The sequence below is a fragment of the Manis pentadactyla genome, chromosome 19 (genome assembly GCF_030020395.1).
Source record: "Manis pentadactyla isolate mManPen7 chromosome 19, mManPen7.hap1, whole genome shotgun sequence".
Lineage (NCBI taxonomy): Eukaryota > Metazoa > Chordata > Mammalia > Pholidota > Manidae > Manis > Manis pentadactyla.
In genome coordinates this window covers 9,479,662-9,492,552 of record NC_080037.1, presented here as the reverse complement: position 1 = coordinate 9,492,552, position 12,891 = coordinate 9,479,662, and the positions used below count along the sequence as shown (strand labels likewise).

At 41.5% G+C, this 12,891-nt stretch overlaps 1 protein-coding gene across 6 annotated transcripts in view; it reads right to left on the bottom strand.

The window, feature by feature from the left end:
* Positions 1-2,460, bottom strand: part of ARHGEF11 (Rho guanine nucleotide exchange factor 11) — a 97,461-nt gene extending 95,001 nt beyond the window's left edge. For 3 of the 6 annotated variants that reach the window (XM_036922593.2, XM_036922596.2, XM_036922595.2), the window contains exon 1: positions 1,995-2,457. In XM_036922593.2, coding sequence (XP_036778488.2) covers positions 1,995-2,026 — 32 coding nt within the window. In that variant the 5' untranslated portion in view covers positions 2,027-2,457. Of the gene's footprint in view, positions 1-1,994 lie in introns of all 6 variants that reach the window. The other 3 variants (XM_036922597.2, XM_036922594.2, XM_036922598.2) reach the window with 2 other exon arrangements.
* Between the last annotated feature and the right edge of the window lie 10,431 nt (positions 2,461-12,891).

Sequence of the window (12,891 nt, the reverse complement as noted above, 5' to 3'; positions counted from 1 at the left end):
TCTCACCCTACAAAGCTGCATTATCCCACAGGAGAAAAAGGTGCTTTAACTATAGAAATTACAGGCATGATCCCTAAGATGTTAATAAAATGTGCAGGGGAATGCCAAAAAGCATTTATTCTACTGCCAAAGACAATAAAACAGTGCCCCCCACATTCCACAGACCCAGTACACAAACCTAGTTCGAGAGGGTGGGGCAATGAAATGAGAAACAGGACCTCCATTTCATCCAGATTCTGCCACTAGTCATGCAAGATGGCACTGCTCAAGCCAGGCATCCTGTCTGAGCCTCAAAATACCCCCTCTACAAAATGGGAATAACAAATACTGTGAGGCTCCAATGAGATCTCTCCCTAAGCAAGCACTTAGGAGAATGTACTGTGCTGTACAAATCCTGAGAAGACCGAGGACATGCAAACTTGGCGGAGGAGCATCTCACATCGGCCCAGAAACCCTCACTGCCTTCCTGCTTGCACCCCCCAACACCTAGGTGTCCATCTTCTCACTCCTTGAAGAGTTTGTCATCCAAATCTCAAAACAGGCAAGTGCACTGACACCCAAACTCCAAGAGGATGAAAAGAGAAGAGTGGCCATGTAACCATTTCAACTCCTTGCCTTGACAGGCCTCAGTTCTTCCTTTATAAGAGTCAAGTGACACACAAGCCAACAAAAAGGGGAAGGGATGGAGGTCTGAACCAGCCTTTATGCCCTTTGTGGCTGTCCGCCTTATCCTCTCTGCTGCCAAGTCAGGTCCCCGCCTGGGGACTGCTGAACGAATCTAAACAGGACTGAGGCAAGAGAGATTAGTGCTGGGGAGAGAGAGACTATATGCATTTTAGACCACATCCCACAGCCAAAGAAAAATTATTATTAGCATGGCTAATCAGAGGTTAACTGGACAGGGAGAAGGCAAGTCCTCCCTTGCAAATATTCTTCCCTATCTCTCCAGTAACATTTTTTCCAGACTCGGCCTTTCATTTGCGTGGTCAGTCCTCCCACCACCCATCCATCCAGTTAGGATGTGTGCAGCACCACAAAACAACCCTCCCTCAAGATTCTCAAGGAGAAAGGCTGGGGAGGGAGAGGGGAGAGAGGGAAAAGGCAGACACCTTACAAAGTTGTAAACTGCAGGGCTACCCGCGGTGGGGAGGCTGGGCCGACTCTGGGGGGAGGGGCATCCATGCTCAGACTCTAAGGGCCAGTCAGTGCCTCTGCTCTGCAGGCCTAAGAGCCCAAAACAGCTCCTTCCGGCTCTGGGCAGAGGGAAGGCCCATTTTTGCAGAGTCAAGCTTATTAGAAACGGCTTGGAAGATTAAACTTGGAGCATCACACGGCTGGCAGACCTCAAGGTAAACCCTAAACTTGCAGAAGAAATTCTAATGTGACTTAGGCATCTGGGGGCCATTATCAACCACTGGCGAAAGTCTAGACCTGAACGAGTGCAAAGGGTGTTTCTGTCTCATCATTCAGGCCAAGAACATCCTCCTCATTCAAGAAATGGGATCCATCCCATCACCAAGCCGCGCCATTCCATAACCAGCCCCGTGGGGGCCCAATCCCCGGCCCAGGCCCTTCCCCCAGCAGCTCCTACACCTAAAGCCAGTCTCAATCCACCCTTGGGGATTCACATGACCAGACTCGTGCCCGCCTTCCATCCCCTAAACTGGCAAGTTGGGGACTCAAATTCAGCCTCCAGCTGGGCAAAAGTCGAAGACGGCTGGAAGCATTTTCCCCTTTCCCCACTCCAGGCTTCACTGTCTACTGCTCATATTAAAAAAAAAACACTGAATCAGGAGGTAATGTTTTTAACATGGACACACACACACACAGAGGGAACATAAACACAGATGCCCAGTCCCCAGAGACCAATGCTCCTGCCCCATCAGTGTCCACAGCCCACCAAGACCCTTTTGCAACCTTTCATCAAAATGCAACACCCTCCCCCCGCCAAGTCTTTCCTTAAGTATTGCAAACGACATTATTAGCAAACCTACCTGTCTATACTCTGGGGTAACCTTACATTCATGGTTTCTCAGTGTCTCCGAGGTTCCAGAATCCTGTAGTTTTGATGTCTTGATCAGAACTGAATTGTTTGCAATTTTTAAGAAAGGTGAGAGGGTCTTCCAATTTGAAGAGTGAACTGGTTTTCCTCCAGCTCTCAGGATCCTGGTAACTGAAGCTCCATTCTACTTCTACCAGTTAACATGGTCTCTTTTCTTAGCCCCCTTTTCCTTCCCTCCTCTTAGGAAAAAAAAAAGAAAGAAAAAGAGGAAAAACTACGACCTTCTTAGAAACCAAAAACCCAACCACAAATCACTTCAAGGTTAGCGCGATGGGCTAAAAAAAATGAATCACAGAAAGAATGTGCCTTCAAAGTATCAGTCTTCACTGCAAAATACAGATAAAACCCATCCTTTTAATCCAGTTTTCCCAGCTGTCCTTCTGTTTGGCAAGAGAGCCTCAAGCTCCAAAGAGGGTAAAAAAATTCTCTGGTTTCCAATGCTGAAAACAACAACAGATATATTTGAGGAAAGAAAGAATGAAAAAAAAAAAAGAATAAATCCCAGTTGGCACTTGGAAAACAAATCTTCCAGCTGATTTGCACAGTAAAAAAATAAATAAATAAAACCATACAATAATAGTATGTACACAACAGCACTCCTTCCAAGTCCACTGCAACCCTGGGAACCAAAATTATGAATTTCCTTTAAAAAAAAAAAAAAAGCTTTTACATGAAAGGTTTTGAAATTCTTAAATGAGCCAATCACACCCTCCACAAAAAAAAAATCACCTGAAATGCAATGCTTTTTATCTTTAAAATGGTAGCAATAAGCACAAACCAGAGAAAAACCTCTGAAAATATTTTCTCCTTTCCTTTTTCCTCTAAACTTGCAGGTTTCTCCACCTACCCCAGCCCGATTCTCAGACCCAGCCAAGGTTCGGCCTTTTTCTGAAAGACAATTTCCTGAGTGAGTTCTGCTGTTTTGCTCCTTCACATCCAGGCTCCGAAAATTTCTCTTGCTTCAGCCTCCATGAAAAGGAGATTTCGCTTCCTCGCCTTCCCCCTCGCCTCCCTCTCGCCCGGCCAGAAAAACGGCTCCCTTATTATTAATAGTTTGGGTTGTTATTGCGGATCGGAGTCCGGGGCGGGATTGTCCTCCACACCAGAAAATCCGCTCGCTGGCTTCTCCCGGCCTCTCGTCCGCCCTCTCCGCGCCTTGCCCGACCTCGCAAGCAGGAGCCCACCGCGCCCCGCGCAGGACCGCCGGCGGCCTCCGGCTCCCGGCCCCGCTCGCCCCACGCCCGGCCGCCGGGCTCGGCCTCCGCGGCCGTGGGACTCCGGGCTCGGGGCTGGTAGGGAAGGCGGCGGCGGCGCGCCGGCACGGGCGGGCGTCCGGCTCCCGGCGTCGCGGCCGCGCTCGCCTCCTTCCGGGCCCCTTCCCCCCCGGCTCGCCGCTCGCTCGGGCGCAGGCCCGGCCGGCCGCCCCCTCCCCGCGCCGCCCGCGCTCCTCCTTCCCTACGAGCCTTTCTCCTTCCCTCGCTCCGGCGGGGGGCGGGGCCGCAGGCTCCTCCTCCTCCGCGCGGCACGGCCCGCCGGCCCTTCCCCTCGCGCCGCCGCCGGCCGGGGGCGCCGGGGGCCGACTGGCCGCCCTTCCCTCCCTCGGGTCCCGGGGCCGCGGCCCCTCCCCGGGCCCCGCCGCGACCTCGCGCCGCCGCCCCTCGGCCCCGCTCCTGCCGGGCCTTCCCGTCGGCGCGGCCTAGCTACTCCCGGGCTTGGCGGGATCCCCGGCTTTTCCCGGCCCTGCCCGCCGGCGACCCCGGCCCCCAGTCCGTGAGGCCCCGCGCGCCGCCGTCGCCACCGCTGCAGCCTTCTCGCCGCTCTCCCTCCGCTGCGAACGCCCTTTACCGCCCTGCGCTTGCGACCCGACCGTTGTGCCTCCCCCGACCCCTCCCCACCGGCGCGGGTCTTCCGTCTTGGCGTCCCCCAGCATCACCCCTGCGCTCCCACCGCCGCTGCTCATCCACTTTACACCTCTTTTCTCATCTTTTTCAAAAATTTGTCGCGGCCTCCTTGCTGGGCGTCAGGAGCTCTTGTTAACTCTTTCCTCCCGTTTCTGCGATCCTCCCCATTTCTAACACCCACCGACACTGGGGGAAGAGACCCTTCGCTCTAACCCCTTCGGTTGGTTTGGGCATCTTAATACCAGGCCGTGTAAAGTGTTTTTGATCTCGATGGAAAAGCCTTTCAAGGACAATTGTATTTTCATAACCCCCTCTCGTAAAATCACAGTTTCTAAATCTTTCCAAGTAACATGACATGAGTCAGAAGATCCCAAAGCGGTATGGTTAAGAATAATTAAGATAAAAAGGAAACTTGCTCATTGGGACTGGGGAGTGAATTTAGCTCTCTTGCCTAGGTAAATGCTGCTGTAAAATACCGTGCAGACTGTCGAGTGCATATGGTTCCCCTCGACACCACCTTGATTGTTCTTGGGGGAAATACATGTATATGGATATTTACCCACAAACATCCATGGCAGTATTGCTGAGTGACCCCAACGATATTAGAAGTGGCAGGTTTGCAAATTTCAAGAGGAAAAAAACTATTAAGCATGAGTTGAGGACTTTAAATGCACGATCCAGGAGCGTCCCCTAAGTTACACCAGGTATAAATTGGCAAATAAAGACCTACTGCCTTCACCCCATCTCCACCAACCCCAAGTCCAGAAATCCCAAAGACAGGTGTGCCCTGCATGGAAATCTCGCGGCCCAAATTGCTACTGACCTTACTGTTTATTCCCTTCCCATGCTATATGCAACTGTGATGTTCCCAAAGGAGGACAATTCCTCTATGGTAATAGACCAACCAGGGGGCCAAATATTTTTCTTAGACTTTCTTAATATATATATAATATTTTTAAAACAATGATTTGCATGTACCTTATTACTTACTTTATAAAACATGTCCTAGAACAGAAATACTAAAAGATTGAAATGAAAATGAAGTATATTTAAAAAATCATACTTCTCAGTAAAAGTAATTGGCTGTCATAACTGGAAAAGATACTTGCCAGGAAAAGTAGATTCAAGCAAGGAAATGCATCCTTGATTGCATTTTTAAAATTATGATACTTCTAATCCCATTCACCAGGAAGCAAAGGCTTTTTAAGGAAGTTCAACTAGTGAATTTACACTTTAAGTCAATCAGTCCTTTTGGGACGATTGGAAGGTATTGCATTTTGTATCTTCAACAAGTGGGTTGAAACCCACAAAGAAGTGTCATTTAGAAGTTTGAAACAGATTTTTAAGATTCTGTTTCTTAGTTTTACAAGCATGCAAAGATTTTATAGGTGAAGCATGTTGTTTTGATAATAAAAAAAGTAATCACAATATTGGAACCATTTCCAGTCAATGCATTTTCAAAACTTTCTCCATAAACATGAGTTTCTCACTCACTGATTGAAGGTGTCATCTTCACCTTGAAGGGACAGATTAAGTGGGTTTTTGTTGTTTGATTTTGGTTTTGGAAATAAGTGCTAGATAGTACACTCTTGCCAGCCATTTCTCATCATAGAACATTGTAAAATAAAAATGTGTGTCTCCTCTCTGTTAGGTATCTCTTTTTAAGTCTTTCCCAGGCGATAACAAACGCATCTCTGCAGAACAAAAATTTTCATGGTCATTCTCCCTGTCTTTACTAAAAATTGTAAAGTTTGTAGCAATTAACTGGTTGGTAAAGTTTGTAGCAATTAATATTGTCCAGTGAATGGCATACATTTTGAAGAAAATGAATAGCTGAACTGTGTGCGGCTTTACCACTAGTTCCTGGAAACATCTCGCATACTGCATGTAACAGCTGACTTCCAGAGTAGTGACCCAGTGAGAGTGCTAGGTCAGTCTGGATGTTAAATATTAGCATTAATAAAACTTAAATAATTACTTTGCTGTAGTTAAATACTATTATGAATGTATTCATAAATATTTTCTTCTTGCACACCAGTGCTCCTCTTTGTACACTCTACTTTGATGACTATGGAGATCGGGGTAGTTTAGCAGGATAGAGTGCCCTGAAGTTAGCTGGCCATTTAAGTAAGTTGCAAGTCTCCGTGTGTGGGGGCGGGGGCGGGGGCGGGGGTGGATGTTTAGATTGTGCTCAAGACAGACTATCATTGAGGGAATCAGGAAGCAGCTAATGGTTAATGGAAAGAGCACCAGACTGGGAGTCCAAAGAACTGAGATTGTTTTGGGCCGTGTTCCTTTCTAGCTTTGTGACTTGCACTTGTAAGGATTAAATAAGATTAAGCATGGACTCTGAAAACTATGGAGAGCTGGTCAGGAAAATGAGGATGTCAACGTTAAGAAGTGATATCCTGAGTTGACATAATCCTTTTAACTTTTTCCCACAGAACGCTATTAATAAGTGGCTCCTTTCCTCCACCCAACATCCTGTGGGATAAGTAGGGCATTAGTTACTATGTTCATCATTTGGTAAGTTCATTTATAAGTTAAGAAACTGTGGCACAGAGAGGTTTTAGGTGATTTGCAGGAAACCCCATAATTCATACCTCTTTTTAGGTGTGAGAAGCAAAGGAAAAAACAGTTTTTATTTGTTAGAAGGGATTCTAGAAACTTAGTACTTGATTGAATAGCCCAGGGAGAACAGTGATGCAGAACCTCAGATGGTTCGGAGTGTGAGCTCTAGAGAGGCAACGTCTCATTCATGGGCGGACATTCCCCCTTCAAAACAGGTGTATCTTCTAGAGATATGGATTCCAGGGTGCGGTCGTTCTCATTCTGGAGTGTTAGAGGACAGGCCTAGCAGAATGGCCACTAGAGGGATAGTGCCACTGTTAATTGGAGATCTTTTATCCCTCTTCAACCTTTATCAGTTGGAAAGATGATGTGGAGAGGCTTGCTTAATTAAAGTAGTGTTTAATCCTAAGGCTTGAGAAAATTTTGTGGTCTATTTTTCAGCGAATTTAGATTTCTCTAGAATACTTCTGGGCAGCCAGAATAACCAATATTAAACCTTGTTACATCATTTCACTGTCACACAAGATGTTGTCTTTTGTACTATAATGGTAATATAAAATAAGAATTGTTCACAATCACAATATAAGTTGGTCACAGGGACAGCATGGAGAATATAGTCAATGATTCTGTAACGTCTTACCACATTGATAGATAGTAACTGCACTAGAGGGGGTGAGGATTTAATAATATGGGTAACTGTTGAACCACTGTGTTGTATATTTGAAACCAACAGAAGATTGTATATCAATGATACTTTAATTAAAAAAAAAGAACTGTGCCCAAAACGTGTATAGTGTTTTTATTATGTACATACTGTTCTAAACAAACTGCATGTGCTAACCATTAGATCCTCTCAGCAACCTTTTGAGATAGTTATTATTATCCCCATTTTCAGATGGAAAGCAGAGGCCCAGAGAGGTAAAATAACTTGCTTGGGGTCACACAGCTGGAAACCCAGGCACCTGACTCCAGGGTCTGTGCTTAACTGTCAACTGTACTGCCTCTATATTATAGGCACTATGCCAGGCACTGGGGGACAAGATAAAACAAAGAACAATGCCTAGGCAGAACCTTCCCAGAAAGATAGAAGAGGTTCAGGGCTTTCTGAGGAGCAACTGGGGAGGGTGGAGCTGGAAGTAGAGGCCCACAGTTTAACTCCTTGGCCCTCCGGAGAGTTATTTTTCCTATGGCATAGTGACCAGCAGGTCTAACCTTAATGTTCTCGTTCTTTATCTTCCCTCTCAGTATCCCTTGAGATATTACCCCCAGAAATTTGCCCCCTCATCACTTTTGAGGACCTGAATGCACGTAGTGAAGAAGGGCCTTCTCACCTTAACTCCCACTGAGGGGAGGGCTGTTGCCTATGGGGTCATTGTCCACATGTGCACTCCTGCCTCCCAAGGTTAGTACCTTCCTTTCTGTGGTTACCTTAGAAACCAACTCTCTCCCATCGACACCCTAGTAGCTGAGCCAAACTGAATAACAGGGAAGGTGCCAAGATAAATTGTAAAGGAAAATGTGTGAAAGGAAACCAGTTTTAGATTGAAGGCTAATATTTTGGGAAGTTGGGTGTGTATGTGTTTTATTTTTTTCCCCTCTGAATAAGAAAAAGTTCCCAGAATCAAATGTGAGACACAAAAAAGGTGAGATGCCAAGGGGCAAGGGGAAGATAATAAAAAACTGCCTGAAGCCTGTTTTAAAAACTGAAAATGTCCTTTAAATTAAAAAAAAATTGACATACAATAAATTACACATATTTGAAATGTATGCTCCGTAAGTTTTGACACTTATGTGGACATGAAACCATCACCATCACAATTAAGATAATGAATGTATTTATTACCTCAAAGTTTACTTTTGCTTCTTGCTAATTCTTTCCTCCCAGTCTTCCTACTGGACTCTTCCTCTAGTCCCTGGGCAGTCACTGATCTGCTTTTTGTTTCTGTTGATGAGTTTGCATTTTTTAGAATTCTATATAAATGAAATCATAAAATATGTATTCTTTTTGTATGACTTCTTTTACTTAGCATACTAATTTTCAGATTCATCTATGTTGGTGAATATATCAATTTATCACTGAATGGTATTTTTAAAATTTAAATTTATAATTGCTTACTTCTAGCATATAGAAATATGGTTATTTTTATATATTGAATCCTATATCCTGCAATCTTGCTAAACCTACTTATTAATTCTAGTAGGTATTTTGTAGATTCTATCAGATTTTCTATGCAAAGGATCATGTTGTCTGATTATGAAGACAATCTTACTCTTTCCTTTCTAATATACATTTCTTTTATTTCTTTTTCTTGTCTTATTGTGCTGGCTAAAATCTCCAGTGCAATGTTGATAGAACTAGTAAGACCAGACATCTCTGTCTTGTTTCTGATTTTAGGAGGAAAGCGTTTTTTTTTTTTTTTAACCAATATGTAGGATGTTATCTGTAGGTTTTTCTTAGATGCTAGCCTATCAGACTGTGAAAATTCCCTTTTATTCCTAGTGTATTGATATTAGTATTTATATCAAATTGTTTTTCTGGGTTGATCAAGAAGATCAAATGGTTTTTCTTCTTTAGTCTGTTGATATTGCAGATTTTCAGTGTTAAACCAGCCTTGAATTTCTGGTTGTACATATTAACCTTTTTATATATTGTTTGATTTGATTTGCTAAAATTTTGTTCAGAACTGTTACACCTATGTTCATGAAAGATAGTCTGTTGCTTTCTTTTCTTGTAATGTCATTGTCTGATTTTGAGTAATGCTGGCTTCATAGAATAAGTTGGGAAGAATTCCTTCCTCTTCAAGTTTCTGGAAGAGTTTGTGTGGAATTACCATGATCTCTTCTTTAAATGTTCTATAGACTACCCCAGGAGCCATTTGGACCTGAAATTTTCTTTGTGGGAAAGTTTTTAACTACATATTCAATCTTTTTCGTAGACATAAGGCTGTCTGGATTGTCTTTGATAGATCCAGTCTTGCAAAGAATTTGTTTCATCTAAGTTATTGAATATATGTGCATAAAGTTTACAACATTCCCTTATTATCTTTTTAATATGTATAAAAACCAAATGATAGTCTATCATTCCTGACACTTGTAATTTTTTGCCCAGTCTGACTGCAGGTATATACACTTTATTAGTCTCCTCAAATAACCAGCTTTTTGGCTTAACTGATTTTTTTTTGGATTGCTTTTCTGTTTCATTAATTTCTGCTCTGAACTTTATTGTTTCCTTTCTTCTGCTTTCTTTGAATTTCATTTGATCTTCTTTTTCTAGTTTCTTAAAGTTGAAGCTGAGGTCTTAATTTGAGACCTTCTTTTCTAATATAGACATTTGTATATTATAAATGTCTTTCTAGGTACTGTATTACCTATAAGCCACAAATTTGGATTTCAATTTTTGAACTGGGTTTTTTATTGTTGTCAAGTTGTAGGATTTCTTTATATATATCTGGATATGAGTCCCTTGTCAGATATTATTTTCATTCAGTTCAAGCCCATGGTTTATTCTGAAGTGAGTTATTTAGTTTCCAAATATTTGAGGATTTTTTTGATATCTTTCTGTTATTTCTAAATTAATTACCTTGTGGTCAGAGAACACTTTTATAACTTGAATCCTTTTAAATTTGTTGAGCCTTACTTTATGGCACTAAATATGGCCTATTTTGGTAGATGTCCTATGAATTATTTTGCTGTCTAAATGTCAGTTAGATCAGTTGGCAGTTAATGTTTTTCAAGCTTTCTATAGCCTTATTGATTTTGCTCTCTATTTGTTCTATCAGTTACTGAGAGAGAAACAGAGAACTTTTGAACTCTCTAACTATAATGGATTTGTCTCTTTCACCTTTCAGTTCTGTTTTAGCTTCACGTAATTTTGAGCTGTTATTAGATGCCTCAGTGGTTAGGATTATTATGTCCTTTTGATGAACTGACCTCTGTATCATCATGAAATGACCCTTCCTAGCTCTGATAATATTATTTTCTGTGAAATAAACTTTATCTGATGTTAATAATAGCCACTCCAGTATTCTTTAAATTAGCATTAGCATATACCTTTGCCACCCTTTTACTTTTTTTCTTTTAGTATCATTAATCTACAATTACATGAGGAACATTATGTTTACTAGACTCCCCCCATCACCAAGTCCCCGCCACAATCCCCATTACAATCACTGTCCATCAGCGTAGTAAGATGGTGTAGAATCACTACTTGTCTTCTCTGTGTTGCACAGCCCTCCCTGTGCCCCCCCACTTTATACATGCTAGTCATAATGCCCCCTTTCTTTTTTTCCCCCCCTTCCCATCCATACTCCCCAGTCCCTTTCCCTTTGGTAACTGTTAGTCCATTCTTGTGCCACCCTTTTATTTTAACTAATTTTATATCCTTATATTTAAAGTGGGTTTCTAGAAGGCAGCATATAGTTGTATCCTGCTTCCTACCCCGCATCCCCAGTATGACTATGTCTGCCTTTCAATTGGGTTGTTTAGCACATTTACAATTAATATGACTATTGATATGTTTTGGGTTTAATCTTATCATTTTGCTCTTCTATCTATTCTTTCTTCCCTTTTTCCTCCTTTTCTGCCTTATTTTGGACTAATTAAGAATTTTTTGTGGTAAAATATACATAATACGAACTTCACAATTCTAATCACTTTTATAGGTACAATTCTGTGGCATTTAGTTCAGTGGTATTCACAATGTTGTATGACCATCATCACTGTCTAGTTCCAGAACTTTTCATCCCAAATAGAAAGTCTGTGCTCCATTGAGCAATATCTCTCCATCTCCCCTTCTCCCTAGTCCTGTTATCTCTAACCTACTTTCTCTCTATGAATCTGCCCATGCTAGATGCTTTAAAAAGTAGAATCATACAGTATCTGTCTTTTTGTGCCAGTTATTTCACCTGCCATAATATTTTCAACTTTTCATCCATGTTAGAGCATGTATCAGAATTTTACTCCTTTATGGCTGAAAAATATTCAATTTTTTAATGCATTTGTCTGTTAATGGACATTTGGGTTATTTCCATTTTGGTTATTATGAATAATGCAGCTATTAGCTTTGGAATACAAGTATATGTTTGAGTCTCTGTTTTTAATTCGGGGATTGAAATACATCTAAGAAAGAAATTGCTGGATCACATGGTAGTTCTGTTTAACTTTTTGAAGAACTGCCAAACTGTTTTCCATAGTGGCTACACCATTTTATGCCCCCACCAATTCACAAGGGCTCCAATTTCTTCACATCTTTACCAACACTTGTTTTACACTGTTTTCGTAATAGCCCCCTTAGTGGGTATGAAATGGTATCTAATTATGTTTATGATTTGCATTTCTCTAGTGACTAAAGATGTTGAGCATTTTTCATGTACTGGTCATTTGTATACTTCTTTGGAGAGATAACTATTCAAGGCCTTTGCCCATTTTTGCACTGAGTTTTTTTTTTTAGTTATTGTTGTTGAGTTGTAGGAGTTCTTTATATATTCTGGATACAAGTCCTGTGTCAGATATGTGATTTGCAAATAATCTCTCTCATTATGTGTGTTGCTTTTTCACTTTCATGACAGTGTCCTTTGATGCTTTAATTTTAATTTATGTTAATTTATGCTTTAATTTAATGTGTTTAATTTGGATAAAGTCCAATATATCTATTTTTTTTCTTTTTTTAAGATAATTATTTTTTATTGAAGGGTAGTTGACGCACAGTATTACATTACATTAGTTTCAAGTGTACAACACAGTGATAAAACATTTATATACATAATTCTAGGTTCCAGCTATCACCCTACCAAGCTGTTACAATATCTTGACTGTATTCCTTATGCTATACATTACATCCCGGTTACTTATTTATTTTACCATTGGAAGTCTGTCCTTTCAATATATCTATTTTTTCTTTTGTGACCTGTGCTTTTAGTGTCATGCTTAAGAAGCTATTGCCAAGTCCAATATCATAAGATTTCCACCTATATTTTCTTCTCAGAGTTTTAGATTTTACCTCTTGAATTTAGTTCTTTGATCTATTTTCAGTTAATTTTTATGTATGGTATAAGGCAAAGGTTCAATTTCATTCCTTTGAATGCAGAAATCCAGTTTTCCCAGCACTATTTGTTGAAAAGATTGTCCTTTCCTCATTGAATTGTCTTGGCATTCTTGTTGATAATAAATTGTGTGGGGGGGAGAGGTGGTTGTGTGTGTGTGTGTGTGTGTGTGTGTGTGTGTGTGTGTGTATGAGGGTTTATTCTATTCTGGGCTCTCTGTTTTATTTCTATTTTTATTCTATTGGTCTACATGTCTCTCCTTATGCCAATATCATGGTGTTTTGTTTACTATTGCTTTGAAGTAAGTTTTGAAATT